The 27,990-nt window shown below is 39.8% G+C and overlaps 3 protein-coding genes and 1 long non-coding RNA gene across 16 annotated transcripts in view; 2 read left to right on the top strand and 2 right to left on the bottom strand.

Moving 5' to 3' along the window:
* Positions 1–7,282, bottom strand: part of tfeb (transcription factor EB) — a 35,985-nt gene extending 28,703 nt beyond the window's left edge. For 2 of the 4 annotated variants that reach the window (XM_034868887.1, XM_034868890.1), the window contains exon 1: positions 6,948–7,276. The gene's annotated coding sequence lies outside the window, so the exon portion shown is untranslated. Of the gene's footprint in view, positions 1–6,947 lie in introns of all 4 variants that reach the window. The other 2 variants (XM_034868889.1, XM_034868888.1) reach the window with 2 other exon arrangements.
* LOC117943024 lies at positions 17–9,167 on the top strand. Its single transcript, XR_004656271.1, has 4 exons — positions 17–28; positions 624–627; positions 3,785–3,788; positions 9,055–9,167. It is a non-coding gene; the product is annotated as an uncharacterized LOC117943024 (long non-coding RNA).
* A 283-nt stretch (positions 9,168–9,450) lies between these two features.
* On the bottom strand, positions 9,451–17,339 carry tmem183a (transmembrane protein 183A). Of its 2 annotated transcripts, none has more exons than XM_034868892.1 (8): positions 17,104–17,339; positions 16,607–16,696; positions 13,633–13,803; positions 13,364–13,523; positions 12,735–12,915; positions 10,808–10,888; positions 10,527–10,682; positions 9,451–10,284 (listed from the first exon to the last, which is right to left on the bottom strand). In XM_034868892.1, exons 1-8 carry the CDS (start codon positions 17,165–17,167, stop codon positions 10,099–10,101), a joined length of 1,089 nt encoding a protein of 362 aa, XP_034724783.1. In that variant the 5' UTR covers positions 17,168–17,339; the 3' UTR covers positions 9,451–10,098. The 2 variants fall into 2 exon arrangements, with proteins under 2 accessions (XP_034724783.1, XP_034724784.1); XM_034868893.1 differs by having other exon boundaries at positions 10,527–10,679.
* Positions 17,340–21,254: 3,915 nt separating this feature from the next.
* ppfia4 (PTPRF interacting protein alpha 4) overlaps positions 21,255–27,990 on the top strand; it is a 55,184-nt gene continuing 48,448 nt past the window's right edge. For 8 of the 9 annotated variants that reach the window (XM_034869373.1, XM_034869377.1, XM_034869376.1 and 5 more), the window contains exons 1-2: positions 21,255–21,588; positions 21,782–22,082. In XM_034869373.1, coding sequence (XP_034725264.1) covers positions 21,825–22,082 — 258 coding nt within the window. In that variant the 5' untranslated portion in view covers positions 21,255–21,588; positions 21,782–21,824. The remainder of the gene's footprint in view (positions 21,589–21,781; positions 22,083–27,990) is intronic. The other variant, XM_034869368.1, reaches the window with a different exon arrangement.

Here is a 27,990-nt window from a genome sequence, read left to right as displayed (position 1 = left end):
GTCGGGGGATAATCAGTTGAAATTGTGTGTGTGTATGAGTCCTTGAGAACCGCAAGTCGTATAACTTATGTTGTTAATTAATTTAAGCCTGTTGTGTGTGTCTGTATATCTGGCACATTTTAAGTAGCCTAGCCTAAGTTAGCTAGTGTTGTTGTTTGTGTTCTTCACCTGCTAACGAGGTTGCACCTGGCTGATGCAATATAAAGCCAATTGTTGAACTCGCTTGCTCACGTTTGTATTTTAGCTACATGCTACAGTTACACTGCATTAAGATAATGGAATCAATAGTTTATTGTTATCTGCTACTAGCATACTGTGTAAGATTCCTATGCATTGTGTATGATAGCATTTACAATGTTATTTCTTTGCAGAACCACACACACAGCCATAGCAGAGTTACCCACGCCCATGTTAGTACTGTTGCTTGACTGTAATAAAGCATCAAAAGAGAGAAGTTGTCTCCGTCCGTGTTTTAACAGACACAATTGGGGCGAAATGGGAAACCAGAATCAGCTTTAAATACAGTCCTAATCTAGTCCTCACTAACAGGTTTCAAATAATTTCACTGGAGTTACCATTATTATTGTTTTAGTCTTTAATACCGAATTCAATCTAATTGTCAGTACAGTAGGCTACTGTACGTTGCACTTGACACACCACTACGAGACAACTCGACAGATTCCCAATCATCCTTGTCCTTCTCTGAGAGAGATATTTGAGATAGTAGACTACGCATCAAGAATGACTCCAGGCGAATGTGCTGCGTAATTCTAAAATATAGGGAACTTCTTTGTTTAATAATTCATATTTATCCTTTATTTTCTTTCCAGAAGCCATATTTTAGCACACAAACATACATGTAGAGTCCTTTAAATGTTAAGGGGAAGACAAAAAAAAAAGAGAAACTGGATCTGTGAAATCTCACAGAATCACAATTGAACGTTTATCTTGCTACTTAGTCAGAATCTTATTAATCTGGAGTCCCAGTCTCTGACACAATAATCATATAAAAAGTGTTTACCATCCGTCAAATGACAATATCAAGGTCCACTATATTTTACCGTAAACATCGTCAACAGCCAACTTAGGGGACATCGCCCAACCCTAGTAGTGATTTTCCCGTATTCCCCAGGATGTAAAAGCTAAATATGCTAGCCATTACATAGGCTAGCATATTTAGCTTTTTGATTAGCTAATGTTATTCCTTTAGCATTCATCAACAACCACTCAGCATTTCCAACTGTCAACATGTTTCCGTACAGGTTTGTCCAATATTTAGACAGTAACCAATCTATTGTAGTTATACATAGTTACAAAACCTATAAAAAATCATGATTTTTTTAGTGACGTTTTTAAAATTCTTTCCCCTAGAATCAATATTTTTAACAATAATTCACCTAAATATTTTCTGTGTACATGGTATTGCCAACGCCGACTACATCATGTCCGTTTCCAGCAAAAACACATGCTCAAAATACAAATACTGAAAATACATGTTATGTGCTTCTTTACAAATGAAATAACTGTCTGTCAGACTGACTGACTGACTAACATGTGATGTGCATTTTTCTTAGAAAACAATTACATCATCCCAGACTTAGTTGCAAAGGTAACCTATTCTTTGTCCTTTATACTTCTTTTAATGAGGAAGTTACTGAACACAGTTGCTACAATTTTTATAAGACACTTCGTTCCAAATGTTAGATCCAGTCGCACCTGTATTCTGACCTTCAGGGTGAATACATTGAAACAGAGACACATGGCTCTGTCCGCTTAAAAAAAATAATTAAAAAAAGTTAATAAAGGGTGCAGAGTAGCCTATTTGCAACATAAATGTATAGGAATAGGATTAATTGATTTATATTCACAGGAAACATGTTGCCCCTGTGACCTTTATAAATTAAGTGAAGTAAATTATTTTATTCTTCAGTTTGGGTTGCAGAAAAAACAAATCCTGACAGTTACTGATGCATTTTAATTGAGGGCAACTCTGACTACTGACTTGTTAGCTGTTATTTAATTTCCCCCCCCCCCAATCCAATCTTTATCACCCCTTCAAGTCAGTGGAAAACCTAATCATTAAGTCAAGGTTTTCCAAATCAAAGACATGACATCCACCATGACTATATTCGCAGAGTCATGTCATGATTCATCGGTGGGTTATTTTACATCCTAATATAAAACCAGACTGAAATTTATCATTAATGTTGTGAGAGCCAGCCTGCTTCTGTTTTGTTGCCATTAATCTAAAGCTACTAGAAAGAATACTAAGAATTGCACAATGGAAAACCTGTTTAAGGAGCCCGGAGGGCATATCATTAAGGAAGTGCACAGGTCATAATAGTTCCTAGTAAGTAAGAAAGAATGTTCAGTTGTTACAGACTTTCAACAGCAATGCCGACCGTTTTGTTTGACTTTGTGTGGGGGTTAAATATAAACAGATGGAAAAATCTCAGAATCTTAAAAATCGTCAATGCTGTACTGAACCTTTGAATCTGATTTTCTTGGAGCAAATCCCAAATTATTTCAAAATATTTCACAAGACACATCAACAGACACAATTTCTTACAAGAAGTGAAACTGCAAGAGACCCAAGTTCAATTGACTCATATTATTCATGTTTTGCTGGCTTCCAGGAAAGGCTTTTAAGAAAATTACAGAGATTTGACAATTTGTAAGTGAACAGTAAGTCCCAATATGTCTAAAAAAAAACATAGTTAAGATGACTGATGAACATCTTCATAAGGAGATCAAAATATAATTCTGAAATTGTTGTGGGCCTTTAAGAGCTAAAGCTGCAAAGAGCTACAACTGCAAACGTCACCCCTGCAGTTCATACTAACAAGCAAATTGTCCAAACGTACACAACAGGCCAGCTGCAGTCTCTCGCAGACGTAGCTGAGACACCATTCTTACAGAGAAAAGAGAGACAGTGTAAGACCATCACTACTGTCTGTCAGTCAAAAGAGGATATGAAACAGTGGAATGGAGATAAGATGAGGAAGTGGAGTCACATATTCAGCACATGCCCTAAACCACCCCACCCACACTCACCTCTGATAGATCATGGGTCATGTTGTCACATAGCACATGCCAAGCCGTCATTCCCTGGGGTTTAAAAAGTCTGAGCATCAGTGACACGGCAGTTTGTTTGGTCTTTTTGTTTGGCTTTTTATTTTTAAGGGAAATCCATACTACAATGAAGACTCTTCCTCATTTACTGCTTCCTAGTCTATTTACGAAGCGGCAAATACACTGTACTGGTCCCGGGAGATCGTGCATATGGCAAATGGATGGAGCAATGTTTACACACCTGATGCTCTTTCACACTAGAGTACATCCATTGAGCTTACTCAATGTGCCTGTGTACTGCTGCCTTTGTTTACCTGAAGAAAATGAACCCAATCTACAACACTTACAAGCGGACATGAGTCCAATGAGGCTGAACACCCCCCCCCCCCACACACACACACACACACACTTTTCCATACACAAAGGATTAAAAGCTAGTGTTAATTTCTGCACTTTGTGACAAGGTGATTAGATTGTACAGTATATGTCACAAGCCAGGGAAGAGAAACGGTCCGTTACAGCCAATAGTTTGGTTATTATAATATAATTTAGACCAGTTAGTCAAAATGGTCAGCTCTGCCGAGAGGTCGTAGTGCTTGAAACATCAAAGCCGGTGTCTGCCATGCTATTGGAGAGTGCAGTCAGTCAGCCAGGCATCAACGCTGCTCATATTGGTCGGTCACCTCTGACCTTGCTGACTGTGACCTCACAGCACAGTGTGTTTACTAACCCCTGACCCTTCATACTGTGTGCACTCCATAACCCCACTGACTCCTCTATGTGCATCTGTCCCACTCATGACCGTGTTTACACTGTTTTCACACACACACAGAGACACACACAGACACACACACACACACACGTGTGGGCAATTAAAGAAGGAGTGAGCGTAGGTTAAGGTCTTAATAACAGCTACACAGACACCTTGCCTATATTTTTCACTAACACAACTGGTTATTACAACTGGTCCAAATTTTGTGCCAAAATATTTTCTGATACTGTGTTATGTAGCAGACAGCGGATATTGCGAGTAACCTGTTATGATCTATTTGAAACCTTGACATTTATAAAGCAGTAGCGCACAATGTAAGAAGAGCAAATAGGGACTACAAAAAGAAAGTGAACTACAATTCCAGGAGGGCAACCACCCCAGAAGCATGTGGCGAGGTCTAAGAACACCTCCCTGGGCATGTGGATCCTTTGCCTCCTTAGGGGAAGACCCCTAGGACCACTAGGATCCTTAATTAGACCACTACCTAAGACTGCCACCCCATCATACATACATACATAAAGGTACCATTAGTATTACTGTTTTAATGCAGAAGTTGAAGGAAGTGACAATTAATTATAAATTATTGTTTTTATAATTTTGTGTGACAAACAATTATTGAATTTAATACAATTGAAATTGATAGGATTTTAGTTCAGGTGCATTCTTAATAACAGTATATGAACATGGCAAGGAGCACATGATAAAATTACAAGAAAATAATGCAATAGTTTCTTTGATATGTGGCAGCACTACATTAGTGTCACAGTTCCCACTCAACTTAGTTTCATTGTTGCTACACAGTAGATCTATCTTTTTTTTAAAATCTGGTTACACAATGGAAAAGTTTTAATTTATTCATGGATTCAAGTAATGAGGAGAAGGCAGATAAAGGTGGTGAAAAGGAGTGCCAGAGAGAATCCAAACAGAGATAGTGCGATAAAGGTTTTTTTTTTCTTTTCAGGGGAACGGTAATTCAGGTTTAGCCGCTGTTACCATATTAGAGCTGTTTAACTAACTCACTTGCTGCAACTCTGAATCCATGTTATGTTGAAAAATCCTCAGTCCCATAGTACAGCCCGAACACACATTAACAACACATTCCCTCAAAGCTTGTGTATTTAAATACGTGAATGCTACTGCACATATACTGCGTGTCCAAGCCAAACAAACTACAATAATGCATGAAAATCGATTATTTCCTCAGACCTGCCCCTGAACGTGCCTCCATGCATATAACAACAAAGAGGTGGAAGTTTCTACCTACCAAAAGTTAACAAACGGATTTTGAGTTGCTAATTGTTTAATAACACAGCTCTGTTTGTGGTTTCCCTGTGGCTTCCCACGGCTGCAGTTCTTCAAAATCCATCTTTCACAATCTATGCGCCAGCACCTTGCATGGCAGCTCCGCCATCATTGGTGTATGTGAATTGGTGAATGAGTAGCCAACTCTAAAGGGCTTTGTCCGGTAAGGTAGAAAAGCACTACATAAATGCTGACCATTTACAGTTGATGTGAAAAACAATCATGATCATAGTTTATTGTTATCGCTGAGGTCTAAATATTCTGTTTGTGGTAACTCACTTTATTACTTGTCATCATGTCTCGTAACACAACATGGTCATCACTGGATTAGCGCTAACGTTGGCATCTAAAAGGAAACTTCTTTTTTCTTAGAAATGCACTAAGAATGAAAGTAGACAAGTCATGAACGTAAGCAGGAACCTCGACGAGAGGGTACTATTCATTGACAAGCTTTCGGTCCTATTGAGATTTTTATGCTGTGACGTATGACTCTGATTGTTTTTTTCTGGAGAATGGTATGGATGATCACAGAGACGAGGCAAAGAGGTCAGGGATCAGGGACCAGGGTGTAATATCAAACAATTGGTTGCATACATACGTTAGGACACATGCAAGTCGGCCTACAGACTTTCAGATGGACTGGGACTACACTTTATATCATGATGTCTAGGTGGATTACTATATCACACTTTTATGCAGCCCTTATTTGGTAACATAGTTTGACCATATTCTACAGCAAAACAATGTCAACATGCAGTTCCTTCTAAAACCACAGCAATATCCCAGATATGGGAAATATTATTTTTGGAATAAAACATTGACATAGCATTACTGGATGTGGTCCGCTCTGCATACACACACTAAAAATGGACACAGTCTGTAAATAAAGCCTACTCTGAGAGGGAGCCAAAGGGCATAAACGGTCAGTGGTGCCTTCATTAGTTTTATGTTTTCACCATGCAGGTCTTTCAAGCAAAGTAATTGACTAAGCAGCAGAGTATGGTCTGCACAGTTTATAGTCACAGCTTATACATAGCAGCATACCCCAGGGCTGAGGTGTTTGTTACTGATACCGGCCTGGCTACTGCTTATAAATGGCAAGAGGGGAAGCTCTCCACTAATGACAGTAAAAAGAGTAAAGTGGTGCATTATGGTCTGACCCAGTCGGTGCCAAAGAGGTAGTAGTGTCCCAGTCACAAAGACAAACAGCTGAATGTCAGGGCTATTACTTATACTATTAGCCCTATGTTATTTGATTTTTGAAATACTTCCTCTTATTTGTGGGTGGGGGTCCTGTAAAAAATCTGAGAAAATAAATTTATATATAGTAAGCATGTCTATTTTGTTTAACATGTGCTCGTGGATGTCTAAATATGTCGATTATTCCATTACCATCCATGAAAACAATATTATGAGCTGGACACAAAGTCTTGACAAATCCAGTGTGATTTGTGATGCTTGCCGCCTGTCTGATGAGTTTAAGTTTTAGCGGGGATGGCGTAGGTATGTGGCTAACGTTACACGTCTCGTCTAGAATTCAGGAATAGTTATTTAACTATTTTTGCGATGACTTAGCTGTATTCAATTGACAAGTGCAAGGCAGTGCTGCCTTTAATTTCCTAAGGACAAATTATCAAGTTGTCTACTTTTCATAGTAAACTCAACCAATTCCGAGACTTTGCATATAAATCGGGAAATACGCACTTTTTTTTTGCACTAAATTGTTAATCGCGGGGTTTCCAGAGGTAGGGGTGTTGTAGCATAAGCTACATTTCAGTGGCGGTGGTCACATTTCACTTACCCGCTCTGAAGGTCAGACAGAACGCAGTAAAGAAGTCAGGTCCACGAAAAGTGCGTGCCCACTTCTCTCATGCGTTCTAATAATACCAATCCTGCCGAGCACTTTCAGGAAAAACAAGTCGTGTTCAAAAGGAAAATAACTCTTAAGAGTGTAAGTTTCTCTGTATTTCCACAGACTGCTACAGCGTGTACCACCACGAGCACTTCGGAGGCTAATTTGTTTTCGTTTTGTCCGTCGAGATGTTGTGACAACTCGGAGCGTCTGCAGTCACCTGTGCCACCACCAATGGCAAAACGCAGATGGGTTTGTGGGAAACGTAGTTTTTCCTCATAGCTTCGACAGACTGGTATTTTGAGGCGATTACGTGATGCCTGTTGACTGTATAGAGTTTTACGAGGTCCTCTAACTTTAGCCAACGACTTCCAAGACCAACACGACTAAAGGGAGATAACTTCAGCTGTATCGTTTTTTTACCGCTTCTCTCAGTCTACTTCTATAATGTTTTATATGTGTGACGCGTAGTTTGGTGCCAATTACGTTGCTGTGTAAAGTGGCAGTGTTAGAACGCAGGGGATGGCTTGAAACCCTGTGCAAAACAGTATGATCCATACATTTGCATTTCTATCGGTTTTAGAGAAGTGGCCTAGAGTATTATTTCTGAGACCATAGTTTGTGATTTTTTTAGCGCTAGATGCAGATATTTATCATGTGAAACACCGGACTCACACAATGTTGATCCAGGTTTAACTACAAAATTCACATTTCTGTAGAATGTGTGATTGTAAGACCACCTTATTCCTTCCTGCTGTATTTCAGGTTGTTGGCCGTCTTGTTCTAGGTTGGTTTAACTGGTCTGAAAACAATATGGCGTGCTCACTGGTACAACTACACTAACGGCATGAAAAGCGTTTTTGCATATAAAGACACTGAAGGCAAGCCTTTTTATTATGCAGTGACTGTTGGCGCACACAAGTAGTATCCAGTATGACAACAAGAGGGAGGCAAAATCCCAAAATAATCTGTTGCAAAGTAATATTTCCTTACGTGAGACTGGAGGCATTTGGAATGGAAAGTTTTAGTTTTTATTTCAGTGAAGTTGTTTTTTCTATTTAACTCGTCTAACAAAACTAGACAAACGAATAAAACAATCATGTTTTTTCATTGACAATATTTTGATATATGCAATTTAATCGAAGTTAAATAATTCTGTGTCTGACGATGATAAATTAATGTCAATGGGAACTCTCTCCCAATCATAAGTATTTGATTACAATGATTCAACACTCATTAGACGGACCACTTTAAAACACTTTGAGACATTTAAAGTTGAGGAGCCACCAATCAAGATGTTTTTAACCAAGACACACTAGAAAAAAGAAAAAGAAATTGCCCAAATGAGTGGCTAAGGTCTGAAGTAAATCATCTCTTTGACCCTTCAGTAAAAAGTCAAGTCATTCATATTGACACATTACTATGTGGGCTGCCTTGAATAAAAAAACTAAAAACATGATTCTAAAAGAATGAAACACTTGATTTGTCAAATTTCAAATCAATGCAAAAATCAAGAAATTTAATGAAGCTGTCAAACGATTAATTATAAAATATTAAATCATGATTAAATCGCATTGTCACATTAACTCACAAAAATTGCATTTTTATCTATTCTAAAATGTCCCTTGATTTCTTTTTGTCCCATTATTTTTTTCAAATTTTAATGCTCTTATCAACATGGAAATGTGGATTGGCTTGCTTTGTGCAAATGTTTTGTTATTGAAAAACAACATTGGTATACAGCCTACTTTAGTCACTTTCACACTAACATTCTCACTTAGAGCAGTCATTCACACTTGTGTGTGGTGTGTCCGGTCTAGCTAAATCCGGTGTGGTGTTGTAGTTTTTCTAAACGTTACTAGTTGTTTAAACAGCATGTGAAAAAACTACAAAGTGTGCTAGGCCAAAAAGAAGGTTAATCTCGCCAAAAAAAAAAAGTTGACGCCATTAAAATGAGTTTGCCTTAACGCGTTGAACTAAAATTTAAGTACATTTTCAAAAAAGCATAAAAACAAACCAAGGGAGGGCAGTACAAATGTTCCAACTTGTCCATGAGTAGGTTCAACATTCATGTAAAACATGTGGTCTAAGGTAAAATAATGGCCGACTTGTGAATCTTTTTATTCACCTTGTAGCTCTAAAAATGTACACAACCCTCTGTCAGGCCTGAGCAATAAGTCAATATTTATCATCCATTAACTATCACTGTGATCATATCACAGTATTTTCTATATAGTAAAACATTATGCACTTTAGTCTGCGATAACAATGGAAAACAATTTGAAGTTAGATTCCTCCCAGCTCTCCAAAGTGAGAAACTACTGAATATGTTTTTCATAAACAGGTATAAAGAAAAATCACTGATTTCAGATTATGATCTTCTAGTTTCTTCTCCCTGTTTTCAGAAAGACTAAGGCTTAGCCCACACATACAGGTATTTTTGTATTTTTTTTTCAGGTTTCTTATTGCCAACATGCCTTTAGGTTTTAGGATAAATTGCCAACTCTTGGTTTGGCATGCTGTTTACAGCACTTCAACTGTGTTTTTGTGTTTTCATTTGGCTATCAGGGGTTTCATTTTAGAGATTTCTTTTGAACAATGTTTGTGTTGACAGTTTTTTGTTTTTTTTTTTAAGAACAAAAGAGCAAAAAACCCAACTTGACGAAGTACCCGTGCACATATGGACTAGGCCTAAGGCACTGCTGAAATTCAGGAGTAAAGTAGAGGGACTGCTATGTCTCTATGTGGACACACTTGTATAGATAACAAGCCCAGTCTCTCTGGAATAATGAATAATATTCATACTGGACAATTCTGCACTACATAATTTACATCCATGAAGAGGTTTGATGTTTAAATAACATTCTAAGTAGGGTGTGGAGGTTGCCGTGTTGATGGGCATGCAACACATTTGATATGGACACTAGAAGGTGGGCTTGCATCCCATCTCACGCCAGTCAATGTTGGCTTAAATAGAATCTAACAATGATGATCAAAATGTGACTGAACATAACAGAGTCATCCAATATCATATTTCTGGTGAGTGTGCCGAATATCAGCAGAGTTCTTGGTGTGACGTTCTGCTGTGGGGGCAGGACTCCTATGTGTAGGGTGAGGATGGATACTGTGGGTGCCACCAGTCCACGAGCTTTACACTGTGTACGGGGTCCAACACCACCTGGGTCCCACCCTGATCCCCCCTCTTCTTCCACCGCTGAAGTGGCGAGTCCTGGAAGACCAGACGAACGCGGTGGTGGCGCATGTCTGTGCTAACGTTGATTGTGAACTATGAGAAAGACAAAAACAGACCAGTTCAGATAAGGAGAAGCGATAATGCTACTTTTTGCAGAATGGTCTTTTATTTAACTACATCCTGCTCTCTAGGGGTCAATAAAAATATCTTTTTTCATGACCTATCACTACCAACACAGGTCAGCTACATGGTAACACATGCAAATAATTAAAAGAGGGGTGGGTGCTCCATAAAAAGTAGAAGCCAATATCCATAAAAACCAGAGAGTTACTAACCAGGGTCAGCGTCATGCCCATGACCACAGGGGTGAAGATGAAGTTGAGGGTAGTGACCTGAAGCATGTAGCAGTCAGTGTCTGGGTTTGTGTGGACTTCTTTGTATTGTCTGGGCATGCACAAGGACTTGGCACAACCATTCTTGCTGTGTCTCTGCTGGGATGGAGATGACCACAAAAAAAACATGACATCAACAGCAGCAAAAACCGGCTATTACTGACAACGTAAAATGTTATCATATTAGGGAAAGAAGTGTGGTTGATTTAAAAAAAACTTTTTACCTGCTTTAAAAACTTGAAGTTGAACTCCCACAATGACTCAGGCCGAGTCCCTGACACCTTTCTGACCCAGAACAGTAAACACTGCAAGAGGAAACATTCAGAATATTAAATCAATTTTTCAAAGGCTAGATTAAGTTTTACATACAAGCATGCATGAGTTCTTTAAAGAAATGAGACTATATGAATACAAATCAGAGGTTGATGCATAGACTGTATAGCTTGATCGCCCCCTAGTGGCTGGCTGCAGTATAGGTCAAAAATCCCACCCACTCCATGTGAACGGATGGGGACATGAGCCAAACTAAAAAAATCAAAGTCCACGTTAAATAAATTTCCCCAAAATGCATTTTCTCTCATTTTAGGTACTTTTAATCACACTTAAGTTTATTCAAGTGTATATTTATCTCATAACTTTGGTTTTAATTAGTTTTGATGTTTTTTTACAAATGAGGTGAAACGTCATAATTGACAGCTGTGATTAACTCGGGATTGGTCAGGTGGGTCTATGGGCGGGACTTCGATATTGCGGTTCCCCTGCCCGATCACTACTGTGCTAGTCTTGCATTGCCAGACCTTCCTCCACAGCGCTACGAAGGAGGGTCTGGCGAGGCCACACAGCATTCAGGGATGGGGGAAAAAAAACTTGCTCTTGGTTATTTTCGTTTCTTTAAACCATTCACAATTGTTTTGTGCGGTGCTAATCACCGAGCAGAGCCACAGTGCCGCTGCAAAATAGCCTCGGAAAGAACTTGTTTTGGTGGAACATGGGTACTTGTGTAAAAAACTGATTGGACAGATAGTCTGGCTAGGTGTGTGGATTTACCCTGCAGAGATCTGAGAAAAGGTTAACCATAGTCCTCATAAATTGAACAGAGTTTAAAATTACAACATAAAGAAAGTGGAAGGTAACGGGACAGCTGGAAACGGACATCTGAAAACAGAACAAGAGCAATCCCGGAAGTGGAACGTCATGGATATCGACTACTACCGCGCAGCCATGGCATGGGGTACTTTCCATATCATCTCTCAATGCAAATCAAACCAGCTATTAGGCTAACTGAAACAAAACCAAGCCGATCTCTAGGTATGTTGACGGGTATGTGAAGATGTGGGGCTATTTTAATTCCATAGGCCAAGGGAACTTTATCAGGATTCATAGTGTCTTGGATCAATGAAATGACTGGCCTTTAAAATAAAAATCTGCCTGCTTCGATGGGAATTAGACATAGTGATGTCTATTAGAGGATGGATACCCGACCCGAGACCGACGGGACCCGACGGGTCGGGCCGGGTTCGGACAGATTTTTAGAAAGGATGCTCGGGTTCGGGCTCGGTCACATCAGCGCGATAAGGCATTGAACATTTTGAATTTAAAACAGCTTATTATGGAGGTAATGGCGCTTGTTGCCCCGTGTGCATTGATGCGCTCATCTGTTGACATTTCCCAATGCCTTCCTACACTTGCTTAATAAAAGCGAGCTTTCCACACAAACAAACGTACATGTGTCATTAGTATGAGAAACAAATGCGATTTTAACTGTGTCGGGCTCGGGTCGGGCTCGGACAGAAATATCTTAATGGCTGTCGGGCTTGGGTCGGGTTCGGTTACTGTTCTGTCGGACGCGGGCCGGGCTCGGACAGAAAAATCCGGCCCGATCCGCACTCTAATGTCTATACTCATGCCCCTGGTATTTTAAGGAAGAATATTTATTTATTTACGATACATTATTCATCCACAAAGAAAATTATTGTCTTTAGGTTGGATTTTTCCTAATTTTTTTAATTAAGGCAATAAGATCAATTTCCAAAAGATGATTTTTTTTTTAGCTCATCTTTTTAGTCAACTGAGCAGCACTGTACATAGACTGGATATCACAACATTGGTATATCCGTGTAGTTAGGTGACGGACAACATCCGTTTCTTTACCTTGGAGTTGACCAAGGTTGTGGGCGTGGATTCTGGCAAAACAGGAATTTTCGAGACACGCAAGCTGAACGGCTCATACAAATGGAAAAGGGAGCGAATCACACGGGCCCGTAATGAGCACATAATGGCAATACAGTCAGGCTGGAGACGGAATGGCAGGTCAACATCAATCTTGTAGTGCCTGTGAGAGATGGGAGAGCGAGGAAAACATGTTAATTATCAAAAGTATCAGTTTATTCCATTACTTTGCTAATTTATTGGACCACATTCAAGATTTTTCATAAACACTGTAAATGATGGATATGTTACTAAATTTAACAATGAATTATAAACTTCACATGTATGGTAGTTTCTGTTATAATCCTTTATTTTGTACTGTACATCTTTAAGAAATGAATAAATTGAACCCATGGAACGCAGAGACACAGGTTTTATTCCAAGCAGCATGTTTACTACTTCTGGTGAATCAGCAAACTAGTCTTAGAAGTAATACACCTATCAACCAAAATCCAATCAGTGTTTCATTCAATTCAGTTTTAAATTGGCCTTTTTTTCAGGTTAACTTCATAACATTTGCAAAAACATTGTTAACCCTTAACTGCACGTATTTGATCAATAACACCACATACCTTTTGTAAAGCCTGGTCCAAAAAGCTGCAGTGCAAGTGACTGTCCAGGCATTCCTACAGATTAGAGCAAATCTGCACACATCCTCGGGCCGAATGTAGGAGGCAAGCATTAACCAAATATCCACTGGATACTCGCTGCCGTCCCCGCTCTCACTGCTTTCTGGGAGGACAACATGCAAACATCACAGTCAAGGTTGGACAAAATGTTGAGGCCTCCATTTTCGACTCATTCCTCTATGTGCATAGTTTAAACAAACTAGAAATAATACCCTTTCTCCTCTTGTTTTTCTTCTTGCGGGCCACTTTAGTCTCATTTTCTCCATCTTCTTCACGGTCTAGGTCATCACTGCTGTCCAAAGCGTCAGCTGTGACACTCACTGAAGACGAGAGGACCTCCTGTACAGCACCCTGAGATGCTTCCAGGCCGCAGAGTAATTTCACTGAAACACAATGTTAAGTTAAGCAGATATGGCAAAGTGAGACTATAATCTCAAATCATAAATATACAGAAATGTGTGACTGTAACGCTAGTCACTGTGTCCAAGTTCGGACAATTATCTGCTAATGTTCAATCAAAATATCTGTTCATATTATAATATCAATTACAAATATAAATGATCTACTAATGTTGTCAACTAATTTTGTGACGATGATGACATACAGTGGTGTAAATTGAATGGACAAGCACATATGCTGGCACGCAAATTTTATTTGTACTGAAGAATCTCTTCAGAGAATACTGTACGCCACTTTAGACAGCTCACCTTTGGCGCAGCTACAGCAAAGCAAAGATAAATAAGATAAAGGTGGCCTACAATGATGTACTGAGAATCATGTTGAAGTGTCCAAGATGGACCAGTGCTAGCCATTTGTTTGGGACGGGTAATGTTCCCACCTCCCATGCTGGCTGAGAAATTTTACGTACGGATTAATGTGCCGATTAACAGTCGAAAAACACAACTTTAACTGCCTTAACAGACTCTGCACTTAGTGAGACAAGATATACCTCTCAACTCTGGAAACACTAGAACACGCATTTGTACCTGTTTTTATTATTATCGTGCATAGATGTCTGTCTGTCTGTCTGTTTGTCCCTGTTCACCTGTGCCTTAATCTGGTTTTGTTTTGTCCTGTTTTGCATTGTTTGTATCTACCTCACCTGTAAAGTGACTTGCAGTCTGTGAAGAGTCTGTGTAAATTTCATTTACTATTATTATTATTAAGTCAAACAGTCTCCAGACAATTCTAAAAGCCTTCAGGCTGAACACAAGTGACAGAAACACTGTAGTTCTATTCAGATTTAATAAAATGTTATCAGACCCATGTATCAGCTCGTACATTTTCCAGTTGTTTTATTAATACAGAGTAGCTGTCATAATGCTCTAAATGCGATATGTTGCTGATTTTAATTAACACACTGTGGATCTTCCGTGATCTGAACAGATTTATTTTCTCTGACTTCTAAATGTCACTATGAGCCACACAACATGTGTTCAGTATATAATAAGCCTTCAAATCTGACAATTAGTTAAAATCCCTCCGATTCAAAAACAATAAAAAGTTTTTTATAAAAGATCATTGTGTTGAGACAGTTCTGAACCAATCAGCTGGAAATTCAGTCGAGAGGCCGGCATTCCCATCAAGCTTTGGGTCCGCCTGGGTTTTGCAGTCGATGAAAAGCAACTGCGCTGTCTACATGTCAGAACTGCGGCCATCTTGATCTCGTGATGTTATTGTTGCCCATGTGTGCGTGACTTCAGAGCAAGTTGGACACAAATCTAACGGGGGCCAAGATGGCGGCGATGTAGGTGGGCGATGTAGGTGTGTGTGCGTATTTTTGCTCCATCAGGTAACTGAGGGTTTGAGCTTAACTGATGTAACTTTAAATTTTACTTGAAGTCAACACAGACTAGTGTCTTTTAAATATTGAGCAAAGTTGGACCCAAATGGCCAAAAGGAAAAGCAAAAAGACCTTGAGACTGGAGAAACTGACGACGCCAACGTTACTCCAAACATGCTTTTATAAGGACTTTGACACAATTGGGCACAAATTTCTTTTACCGACCCTTAAAGCGTTTGGCTGTGGTAGTAATTTTGTAGATATGGTCCATATGTTCTATAAAAACAAGAATAGCTTGGTTATAGTTACTCAATAAATCTAAAAGATTTCAAATTAATAGGAGGGGTCAGGCAGGGGTGCCCTATCTCCCCCTTATTATTTATTTTAGTCACTGAATTATTGCTGCTTACAATTATATCTAACAAGAAATGTTGACGGTATCTCAATATCTGGTAAAGAGTTAAAAAATTTCAAATTGGCACCAGGAATAGGAAGGACAAGAAAACGTTATGTCACTCTTAACTTGATGGACTAATTTTCCAAGGCTTTGGGTATAAAACTGAATATGTCTAATGATTAAATCTTATCTCTGCATGGTTGTGATGATTGTGTAATTGGAAATATCGAAGAACTCGTTCAGTGTCTGGGCATACCTAGAAATTGTATTGCTGGATAACAACTACATTTTTTAAGTAGGCTAAAGAAGACAATTATTTTTAACATCTGGCTTCAAAATAGATTTGTCTATTTTAGGCAGAGTTCTCCTCTCTACAGCAAAATTAAACTAAAAGCCTATCTCGTTTTGTATATCCATCTTTATCCTTATATGTGATTGATTACACAGCGACTAATGAAAATACATTTTTTCTGGATTTATTCTGGAAAAATAAGTCACATAACCTAAAGAAAAATGTGTTATCCAGTAGTAAAGCAGAAGGTCTTGAAGTCCCAGAATTTAGTGACACCGTGAGCATCTTTAGAGTTAAAAATATGACTTAAAAACCCTGAGTCAATTTGGTATTTTATCCCAAATTTAATTTTCAACAAAAATAGAGCTCTTTCCTTTATTTTTAAATGTAATTTTCTACCAAATAAATAGTCAATAAAAATGATCAAAATTCCATCAGCCAGCCCTTCTAGCTTGGAAGCTAGCTTTAGTCCAAAACCTTCCACTGCACAACACTTTCCTATGGAACAAGTGTAACATACTCATACCATGTAAATACAGTTTATGGAAATCCATATGTAGAATGTTAGCTGGACGGGTATAGATACATTTTGCTAACATTTTGGTTATGATCGGAAACGTAAAGTACCGCGAAAAGACCGGAAAGTGCGTCAAGTCGAAAGTGATTGAATATGGCCAGTAGCAGCGACTGGTGTACAAACCGATCACAAGTTACCTTCTTGTTCAACAGCATTTGCAACAGCCTTCTTCACCCTTCCTGACTTCACAATGGCTGGGTCGGCATCAGCATAATCAGCCACGGTCACTAGAAAAACAGACATTTTCTAATAATTAAACTGTTTACAAGTCACAATTCTTTAAAATATATGAGCAGAACTGGCTAACTGGGACCAATAACTTTCTGACACTGACAGTACCGTGTAGCTAGACCGGTTATTCACTTAGCTAGCTTAGCTAACTAACTAGCTAACTAATTAACTAGCGTCAACTAACTAAGTGTTCAGCATTAACGTTAGATTTACCTGTCTAGCACTAAAGGTAACCGTAGTATGTCCTTAGTTCAAATCTGATGCAGTATAACATTGAAGTCACACAGCTAGCTAATTAAATTGCAACGTTGTAAACTGAAGTGGGAAATAATTCAAATTCCAGCTGTCTGTGTAGTGCTAACAGTGGGCGGGCTAGCTTGCTGGCTAATGTAAAATAACCTACCTGATTCCGAACAAACATCCCTGGCCCTAAATTTCAGCCGTTTTCGGTTCCCTTTCTTGGGCATGTCGACACCAATGATCTCTGGACGCTTAACGGGCTTGCGGGTCCTGCCATGTCTCTATGGCAAGCTGAGGTACAGAGAAAAAAAGAAAGATATGAGAGAAATTAAAAAGTGCTCCGCCGGAATCTTCAGCCATCATGGAATGACGTGACGTAGAAAGTAACGCGAGAGTATCTTTGACAGATTTTCCCCTTTCTGTTGCTTTACTGCCATCTACTGGTCAATAGAAACATCGCAATGACTTATCGTGACCAAGAGAGTAGAAAAGTGGAAAAGTGAGCGTGTCCGATTAATTAGTCAGCTAATTTTGTTGTATTACAAGTTAAGACTTTCCTTAATTCAGGAATATAGTATTTTTTCATTTTTTTTTGTTAAGGAACAGTAACACACACTGAAGCGAATAGGCTTCTTTGCAGAATGCTTCATAAACACCTATAAGATAGTATAAGGGATTTATTAAAAATATTCTTTGCAATTATTTTGTTCCTTGATTCAGTGTTAATATTGTGTACAGCGATATTGTTACTAGGCTATGTATAAATATAAATAAAGGGTGTCCAAAAAAATTGATTCACATTTGTATCACGATTCAGGCTTTACAGATTGAAAATCGTTTTTTTATTTGTTTCTTTTGTTTTGTAATGGCGTTTAGATAATACTGTCACATGGGAGAAGTAGCTACATTGAATCGTTTTTGAATCAAAAAAATATTTTTGAATTAGAAAATCGATATTGAATCGAATCGTGACATTCTCTTAATATACATATATAAATACATGAAAGGTGTGTGTGTGTGTGTGTGTGTATTTGTGCATTTTATAATGCTGTGAGAGTCTAGTTCACACAGAAAGCATTTTTCTGGGTATTCCCGTAGAGTCAGGTTTCACTTAAGAGCAATGACATAGTTCATGTGTCACTTGTTTCAGCTTCTCATCCATCTTCTCACAGCCTGACAGAAAGTGACTGAAAGTACAGATCATTTAGTCACTTTTCCTCTCATAAGGTTTGTTATGCACAGACACTGATCCAGTTAGACTTACTTTAGATAATCACCAGTCAGAAAAGGAAGCCACTGGCAGAAATCCCTTAGATTGTCAATGCTATTCTATGTATTTTGTGAAAGTGCTGCAGGCCACAGCATGCCAGAGTGGCTGTTGATAACATTTTTGTCAAGGCCATGAGAACTCAACTGCAGAGAGCACCATCTCCAATAGCAAATTCCTATGAAATCAAAGCGAAAAATGTTTTCTGAGAAATATCTGCTGCAGTTCACAGAAGCCAAAAAAGCAGAGATGCTGTTTGGATCTCTGGTCATGAGAAATTCCTTCTTGCCAATTAAGTAGTCAGCACAGTCATTTTCTTGTCTTCTTCAACTTTAGAGATGGATCAGAGAACATTCCAAATAATTCAGTATTTTCATTCTCAAAAACTCAAAACTCAGCCCAACCTATAGCAGCTGCAACTTTTAAATAATGTATAATTAATTTATTTTATCTAACATTACATCAGTCTGAAATGGGCAATTAAGCATGGGTATTTTTACTTTTTGTGCATTAGGCACATTTTGTAATTAATACTTTTATAATTTAAATTAAAAAAAAAAATCTTTTATTTGTAATATAGTCATTCTACGCCGTGGTATTGCTTCTTTTACTCCACTGATTGTAGTACAGAAAACCTTAAGTGAAAGCAAGATTCAGCCACTAGGTGGCGAGAAACAGCCATCACTGTTTCTACCTGACTCATACTCTTTGTAGTTTCTGCATCCTTTAATCTAAATCTAGAAGTGAAATATAATTGAGTAATATGAGTTCGTCCAGCCTGCCTTTGGTCCCCCAGTGGCTAGAAAGGGCGATAGGTGTAAACCGAATTTTTGGAAATATGGAATTTTTGGAAATATATGGTAATAGGGGACCACTAAGGTCAGTATAAAAGCATCCAAAGAGCCCCATGTCATGGTACCTTTAAACTCAAAGTTGTGATATTTTTGCATTAAGTGTGTGAATGTAAACATGAATGTCTTTGTATTTACTTGTATAAAACTCACAAAGTTAATGTAGCCTACATTGATTAGAAAAAGTTTGTTTTAAATAAGTATCTGTATTGGCACATAGGAGGAAATAAAGAAATAATTGTAGGAACTAATGATGTGTAATATTTGTATGGGTCACTGTCTATTACACAATGAGTAACTGCTTGCTGTCGCACTGTTGCTTGCTCTGGAGGAAACTACTAGAACTGTTGGGTCCTTGTAAATTCTGGAGTGTGGTCTATCTGTATAGTGTCTTGAGATAACTCTTGTTATGAATTGATACTATAAATAAAATTGAATTGAATTGAATTAAATAATTAGCCTACCGATGGTGAAAATAGGCTACGGAATATAAACACTTTATCCAACAAGCTCTGATTTCCTTTAATTTTCCTTAATATGTTTCCTTATCTTTCCATTACAATGCATACAACTTTACTTAATGAAATCATTCTTTTGTAAAATTCTTACAACCTTAATCCACTTTAAAGTTTACAGCAGCCAAACCCTTGTGGAACTTAATGAGTAGGCCTACAGTAGGCTATTCAAATTCACATCTCATCATCTGATCATAGTGTGGTCAATCATAACTTTAGGGTCCTCATCGTTTTTCCCTTGACACTGAATTGAGATTGTCATTCAGTCACAATATTACTGTTGATTTAAAAGAAAAAAAATTCATTTTCAAAACATGAACCATGAGCTGAGGGGATACATTGGCACTATGGGGCTTTAACACAATCAGGCTAATCTTTAATGTGTCTGAATAATTTGAGTGAAGAAAAGTGGCAAAATTACATAATTCTTAACATTGCAATAATTGTTCTTTTTATAGTAAGAATGACTGAACTTCAATTTATGGAACTGCTTCCAGCAACTAACAAAGTTATTATTTAGAGATGATGGAAAATAATGCTTTTGCTGCTGTTTTTCTATTATAATATATTATGGTCTAAACTATATTGCCAAAGAAACATGCTTATATATAAGATTTTATCTTCATGCCACATGTTAAAGCAACATGTTCAAGACCCTTGTTCTTTAACTTTTGACAGGTTTGTTCACACTTTCAAACTTACTTATTTTGAACTGGAAAATAACACTGTAACTTGTGTCTGATTCAAATATTTATTTTCTATGTGTCAAGGACACCTTTGGATAGATAATTATAATTCACTACAACCACAATGTCTCACTAAAGAAAATCAATAAAACGTTTTTGGACTCCTCCTTTTTTACCGTGTGTGGTTCAAGTTGTTCTAGACATGGCTTTGCTCCTTTCACCCACAAATATTTGCTGAAACACAAATAATCCAGAAGGAAGATACAGGACATGCATTTTTATATTACGGTATAGTCTATTATTGTAAGAAGTCGATTATTATTGTAGCACATTATTTGATGTTTAGAGCAAACAAAGTCCTAAACACTGCAATCGATGCAACAACAAAACTAGCTCTTGATCACTGACCCAGTGGCTGATATACTTCAGAGCCTTGCTGTTGTGGAGATGAATTTAAAAGAGAGTCAGAGTTAGTCAGCCAAACATAAATGTAAGTAGAGGCCTGTTACTGCGCTGCTCCCTCTTAGTGCACAACTATACTATTGGTTAAACTGGTGGCGCCAGAACGCGCATCATGATCAGCTGTCAGGTCATGAACGCGCTTAGTGGCGGTGATGTGAAAAGTTAATTACATTTTACCAGTTAAGGGTCAAGTATGTGCTTACTGTGGAAGCATGATAGGCTCTAGCGCAGAGTTTAGAGATTATCCTATGACATGAAACCGTCCAGCTAATTCCAGTCCGCTGCTCTGCACACGCATGTGGTGCAGAACGCTTCTACTGAACGCTGGGATCGGTCCCTTATTTCCATAGCTGTAGCCTGGTGACAACTGCAGATTCCCCTGTGTGTTTGTTTGTGCGCGCGTGTGTGTGTGTGTGAGAGAGAGAGAGAGAGAGAGAGAGAGAGAGAGAGAGAGAGAGAGAGAGAGAGAGAGAGAGAGAGAGAGTGTGTGTGTGTGTGTGTGTGTGTGTGTGTGTGTGTGGCCGAGCGACTCTGTGTGTGGGAGGAGTGAGCATCGGTTCGGTGGCGAGGTGGAGAGATGGTAGGCGATAAAATTCGCTCTCACTGTCCCCAAGACTAAGGACGCAGATTAAAGATTACCTTTGGGATATCATTTTCTATAATTTTTGTTTGTTTTTCCTGCCAATGTGCTATGATCTCCGCCGTGCTCGCGGGCACCACCCCTCCACACGTACCCGTCTATCTCTGAGCTGTCAATCATATCACGCCGGGATTTCTACATGTGAGTGCATGGCGCGCCGGGCAGGGCGGATCTGCTCACGGATGAAAGGTCCACCATCATTTTATCATTTCAATCACTCTGATTAGGTAAGGCAATATAAGGCTTAAGCATGCACGCTTGCATGGTGCACAAGAAATAGCCTAATGCAATGGGAGTAAGACGCAACCATATACGATTGCATTGGCTGGTGGTTGCTACGGGGCGTCATTAGGCCCTCTTATCATTATTGTAAAGCTGTTTATCAGGCATCCCATTTATGTCCTCTTTTAAAACCGACAGCGACACTGTCCTATAGCGTTGTCCTGACCAGAGAGCGGGGAAGATGATGTGCGAGGTGATGCCGACCATCAACGAGGGAGACTCGGCTGGTCCTCCAAGAGGCACCGGCGGCGTCCCGAACGGCTCGGACCAAGAGGCCAACTTCGAGCAACTGATGGTCAACATGCTGGACGAGAGGGACAAACTGCTGGAGTCCCTCAGGGAGACTCAAGAGACCCTCATTCTGTCTCAGACTAAGCTGCAGGGGGCGCTACACGAGAGGGACGTGCTCCAGCGGCAGATCAACGCCGCGCTACCTCAGGTGAGGAGCAGTCGACCTCTGGGGGGAGGTGCAGGGGAGCAGCAACCCTAAGGTACAACATGATATTGGATTTTAAAGGAGGCTGGATTACCAGCCAGACAGGGTGGGCAACTGCTGGGCCCCAATTTCATGGCCCAAAATCTCCAACGGTTTGTGCTTAATGGTTGTGTATGTGATTGGATTTGGAATTTGCACCAAATGGCATTAAAAGGGCAGCGAGGTGGCTGCTGCTATATCTTATCTTAATGGCCGGTCTTTAAAGTATCCCTGCGTTAATGTCTAATTTTAAGACCATCATTATTTCAGTGTTGTGCTTAGGCCTAGCCTATATGTTTAATGTTCAACAGTAGTCCCAGTTTGTCAAACAAATCTGCAAATCTGGTGCCACATGGTGTTCTAGAATACAAAAAACAGATATAGATTGCACAGAAACTGGGAGGCTAACACCTTATTTTGCCTTAGGCTAATTATCTAGCAAGTCAATGTGGACTGGTGGTGACTGATTTGGAGCCAAGTAAATAACACTACTCCAGTGCCGGTGGGTTGAAACATGGCAACAAACAAGAGCCACTGCTAGAGCTAGACCTGAAGAAGTTGAATTGTACAGTTTCATTTACAAGTAGGAGAGCAGAGCAGTATTTCATTAGTAAACTTGGATTACACTTCTGCTAGGGAACCCCGCCTCTAACAATTCCAGTAGGCCTACACATGTCCCGGGATGTCACCATGAGATTAAATGGGAAGGTGATGGGGATATACAGACACATACCACTACCATAAGTTAAAAAGTGGCAGTGTGCCAAAAGGGGAATTTCAATGCCTTGTATGTAGAAAGGTAATGTAGTAGGTTGAGAGGGGTATAGGAGGTAGATGGAGGTTTTTTTCTCAGTAGAAGCCTGTTGTCTGACTTGAGAGGTCTGGGCCAGTTGTTGTTAGCCTTGCTGGTAAGAGAGGAGGGCAGAGCCCACCTATCATGGGCGATTTTAGACCCCAGGCTCAAGCCTCATCTCAACCCCCCTTAAAATTGTAATTCAAAAAATATATCCGTGTCACATTATTATTGTGGGCAGAATCCCCCTAAAGGTCGGATCCTAGAATTGCCTCTGCCACCTATCATTATATGGAGTGTTTGCGGTAACCTGCCAATTAGTGGAAATGTGAGTAAAAGAAGTTCATGATAAACTGGGCTACGTTCAGACTGCAGGCAAAAGTGGCTCAAATCTGATTTTTCAAGTGATCAGGTCAGACTTCTTCAGAAGTAGTGTGAACACTCAAATCTTGCCCAGATCGGAGTTTTTCAAATCAGATTTAGACCACTTCCATATGTGGTAAGGAATCAGACCCAGCTCTGATTACAAGGCATATTTTATGCAATTTCTACGTCAATCTACATGGATATTTGTCACAATTATGCACCGGCGGGAGTTAGTCCTAGACATAGACAGTAAAGTTAAAAACTTGACTAGGCCTACATAATGGAGAACAGTGATGGAGCAAGTCAATGGAGGGAGAGTGAGGTGTTTTGAATAAATTGTGTCTTAGTGAAGCCATTCACAATGCAGACCCACCACTCCTGGCTTTGTCTCTGCATCCACACAGACCTCTATGAATTTACAGCTATAACTCATTAAAAGGCCGAAATAGCAAATCTGGCTCTCTTTCTCTAAATTCTTCTCCTCCTCAGCACCTTGTTTATTAATGTTACGGCTGCCATTCCACAAACATTTTGAAATAAAACAAAAATGCTTACTTCTTCCCTAACTTCCCTAACTTTAGTGAAACAGCGTGCTGCATAGAATGTCATTGTTATTGTTCTTTTGCGCATGCAGGTCAGTTCAAAACTGCAAACAGTTCACACTGGAATCTGATATAGGCCACATTTTAAAAGGTGATGTGAACAGCCAAACAAAAAATTGTATCTGAGCAAAAAAATCTGAATTAAAGGTCCAGTGACATGTCCATATCTGAAGTCTCTTTCCCAAAATTCAGCCCGGGGTGCAGAATTATAGCCCCTAGAACCAGTCCCACAATGAGCTTTCCTTAGTGTGTGCCGTTTCTGAGTCTGTAGTTGGAGAGAGGGGGGGGGGGGGGGGGGCAAGTTGGAGGCTGGGGGCGTGGCCTTGACCAAATGCCACAAATGCCTAATTTTCTCAAAGGCAGAGCAGGATACCCAGGGCTCGGTTTACACCTATCGCCATCTCTAGCCACTGGGGGACCATAGGCAGGCGGGGGAAACTCATATTAATGTTAGAAAACCTCCTAAAGTGACATTTTCATGCGCTGGGGCCTTTAAGCAGTAAGACTTGCAGTGTGAATGTAGCCTAAGTGTGTGTATCTAAGAGAAGGAGAATGCTGAATAAGGGCTGCTGCAGCCACCGAGCATGACGACAATGAAACCTCAGCACATAAAGCTGTGTTACCCTCTGACCCTCTGGTGTAAATGCGTGTTGCATGATGTCACAATTTGGTGTGTGAGAGAGAGAGAGAGAGAGAGAGTGAGGAAGAGAACCATGCTAACGATGACAGCTTCACTGCAGCCTCTTGTGAAAGAAACATGGCCGCTTGCAAGTGTACTTGGCCCTTGGCTGCTTGCTTCCACACATGCAGACATGTCTGTGTTTGTGTGTGAATATTTGAGAGAGAGAGAGAGAGAGAGAGAGAGAGAGAGAGAGAGAGAGAGAGTGAGGAGAAAGTGGGGAGAGGTGTCATGCTTGTTTTCTAATCCTGCTTGGTTCAGCGCAATGTTTTATTCTAGCAATAATAAAAGTATTAGTTATACAGTCATAGACCGTAGGGACATTATGCAGACATGATGACTGGCGCGTACATGCACAAGCTGTCTCCCGCTCTCTCTCGATCTCTCTCTCTCTCTCTCCCTCTCTCAAAAAAAACTACACATACTGATGCACAAAACACAGCAGTGGTCATTTCCACACCAGCCACAGATTGGAAAAATGATGCAATGGCCAGTGGGTGAAGCAATACTGAGAAATGAGAAAATCTTAGTTGCAATTGATTTCTCTTCAGTTTTTGTCTGCTCAATTTATAAGTATGAAAACTGCAGAATGCATCTTGTCATGATGAGGGTGAGGTGTGGAAAAAAATAACATACTTTATCTGATATCTCAAGTTTAGGTGTGATGAATGCATTAGAGCAATGTTATAGCAGTTGCCGATGCTGCTGACCCTACCATCCTATTTGTGTCTGAGGTAATTTGGCTGATTCGCGGCTGTGCTCAACATGACCATAGTTGGTGTGTTTATGCCCTCAACTACAATATCACAGCTTTCTGTTTGCTCTTGCCGCCTTGCTTGTGTAACCCCGCAGTCAGCAGGGTCTACATGTGTGTTGCCGGCTATGAGAGATGTATTTTTCTCTCTGTGTGTTGAGTTCTTTCTGCTCCCAAGGTGTAGACTGATGTATGAATGTTGGCACAGCAAGGCAGCCTTTTTTGTCCAAATCCAACCACCCTTTCCTTTCTATTTGCCTAACAAACATTTGTCATCTTCACCTACAATGTCTGCACATGTGTGTGTGTATTTGTGTTTTGTTTTGTTGTGTTTTGTAGGTTCTCTGACTCCATGGGACAGGTCTGACCCAAAACTGTCATATCTATGTCTCTCCTCCACACACACACACACACGCACACGCACGCACACACACGCACGCACGCACACACACACACACACACACACACACACACACACACACACACACACACACACAACACACACACACACAGCAATGTGCATAATTCAAACCTGAATGCTCATCAATGTCATCATTGTGAAAAATATATAAACCCACATCACCTTTGTATCAGTGCTCAAATTTATGTTTGCCTCAGCAGCATTGCTAAAATGGGACGATGTTGCCATTTTACCACACACACACACAAACACACACACAAAGACAAACACACACACACGCACATAGAGAGAGACTTGGATGGATATGTTCATTAGCTACAGAAAATAGAGTTTCAGATTAACATGTTAGCTTATTACAGTGCAAAATGCTTCTAATACAGCCCTCTGAGATGGGTTTGCCCATAGACAAATTAGGTTTTAAACATTTACACGCACATTCATGCTTTTACAGTATACACACACACACACACACACACACACACACACTCTTCTGTGGTCACTTGAGACAAGTATGACTGTCCCCTCTGTCGGGTCGTCTTATTTGTGGATCCTCAGATGGCTGTAAATGCCAATCCACAGATTGTGCTGCGATGTGGGCATTGGAAGATGGAGGTGGTGTGTGGTTGTGGAGCCTTTCTCTGTTTGCCCTTGCGGTGTTGCCGCTTTGCCTCTGCACTGCCTTGTGGGGTAGCGCAACTGTGTACCCATAGCTAGGGCTGTGGTTGGTGAGTGTCAGTGCGTGTCCACTGCTTGGTGGGCATGCACACTGCTCCTCTAGGGCCCACTGCTGCTCCGAGATCCCCTACAGTTCAGCCTGGGTCTGCTAGGGCCCAGTTACTGTTTGGGGCTTTGAGGAGGCGCTGTAGCAGTCTTGGCGGTGGAGAGGCTATGTACCGACAGGAAGAGACTTACTCTGCTCCTCTTTTTGCCCTTGCACAAGGGCTAGTCAGTGGCAGTAGCTGTAAGCAGAATGTAGCAAGCAGAAGCAACATGCAGCATGCAGCGTTCAATACTAAACTGCTAAACTACAGGCACCACTATCCCAGTACTACTGCACTGACGCATCACACATGCCCTGTGATCACACACACACACACATACACACACACATACACACACACACACACACACACACGTAAGGCCTGTTCTTTGTGAGAAAAACTGTCAAGTACAATGTTATGCAAAGCGAGTGAGTGAACATATGTGTGTAATGCAGAGATATATATTATACTCACTATATTTCTGTATGATATATTTCGATATTAACACTTTATTATTAGGTGTCTATTTTTCGACTCCAGTGACATACCGGTACTATAAATCCTTTTGGGGGACTTGCAAGAGACATTTCCAATGTGATCAAAATTAAAGAAATAGTTTAACACATTTTGAAATTTGCTTGTTTGTGTTCTTGCCAAGAGTTAAATGAGAAGATTGATAATAACCTCCAATGTCTGTGAGTTAAATTAAAATGTGTAACTATTTTTTGAGGGGGGCAGGGTATTTGAAGCTGTTGATTAATTTTTCATTATTACTAACTATTTTTGATAAGCACAGAACTTCCCTCCAAACCAGAAATTGTAATTTTCACATGTCTGTACATGTTTGTTAATTTGTTTGTGTTATTGTTTGACTTTAGTGTTTAAACATGTTCGGAACTAACAAAGCTAACAAACAAACTAGCCAATGTTAGTACCAAAGTGTTCTGCAAGGTAAAATTACATTTTTTGTCAAAAAAGTCTGAAGGCTTTGATGAGAATATAAATAACCGCTTCTAACAAAAAATTAATGCTGTGAAAATATTTTTTAAAGCGTACACTTAAGGTACTTTCACACTTAAAGTTTGGAAGACTTGATGTGATTCTGGGATGAAGTTGCCGAACAATACCTATTTTCCTGGTGTAATAACTTTTGTGGCTAGTAACTTAACTTTACGAAGTTTGAGAGCATTTTCTCTGTATGATAACAACATAGCCTCCAATCCTCCATTTTTCAAAGAGGTGTTTGCCTTCATGGTGAGATGTGAGTTTCATGTTGTGTTTGGTGGGTGTGTTGTGATGTTGGACACCTGTTCCAGTCAGAGACAACACTGGCTATTTTTGCCAGCATACAAATACACAGATAGAAACACACACACACACACTACACACAGCTCACTGCCCTTCCTAAACAACAACTGACTCTTGTTCTAACTTCTATTTAGACACAAACACACACACATACACACACACACTTACACACACACACAAACAACCTT

Source organism: Etheostoma cragini, chromosome 4 (assembly GCF_013103735.1).
Source record: "Etheostoma cragini isolate CJK2018 chromosome 4, CSU_Ecrag_1.0, whole genome shotgun sequence".
NCBI classification, from domain to species: domain Eukaryota; kingdom Metazoa; phylum Chordata; class Actinopteri; order Perciformes; family Percidae; genus Etheostoma; species Etheostoma cragini.
Note: the sequence above shows the minus strand (reverse complement) of the source record. Positions and strands in the feature narration are given on the sequence as shown.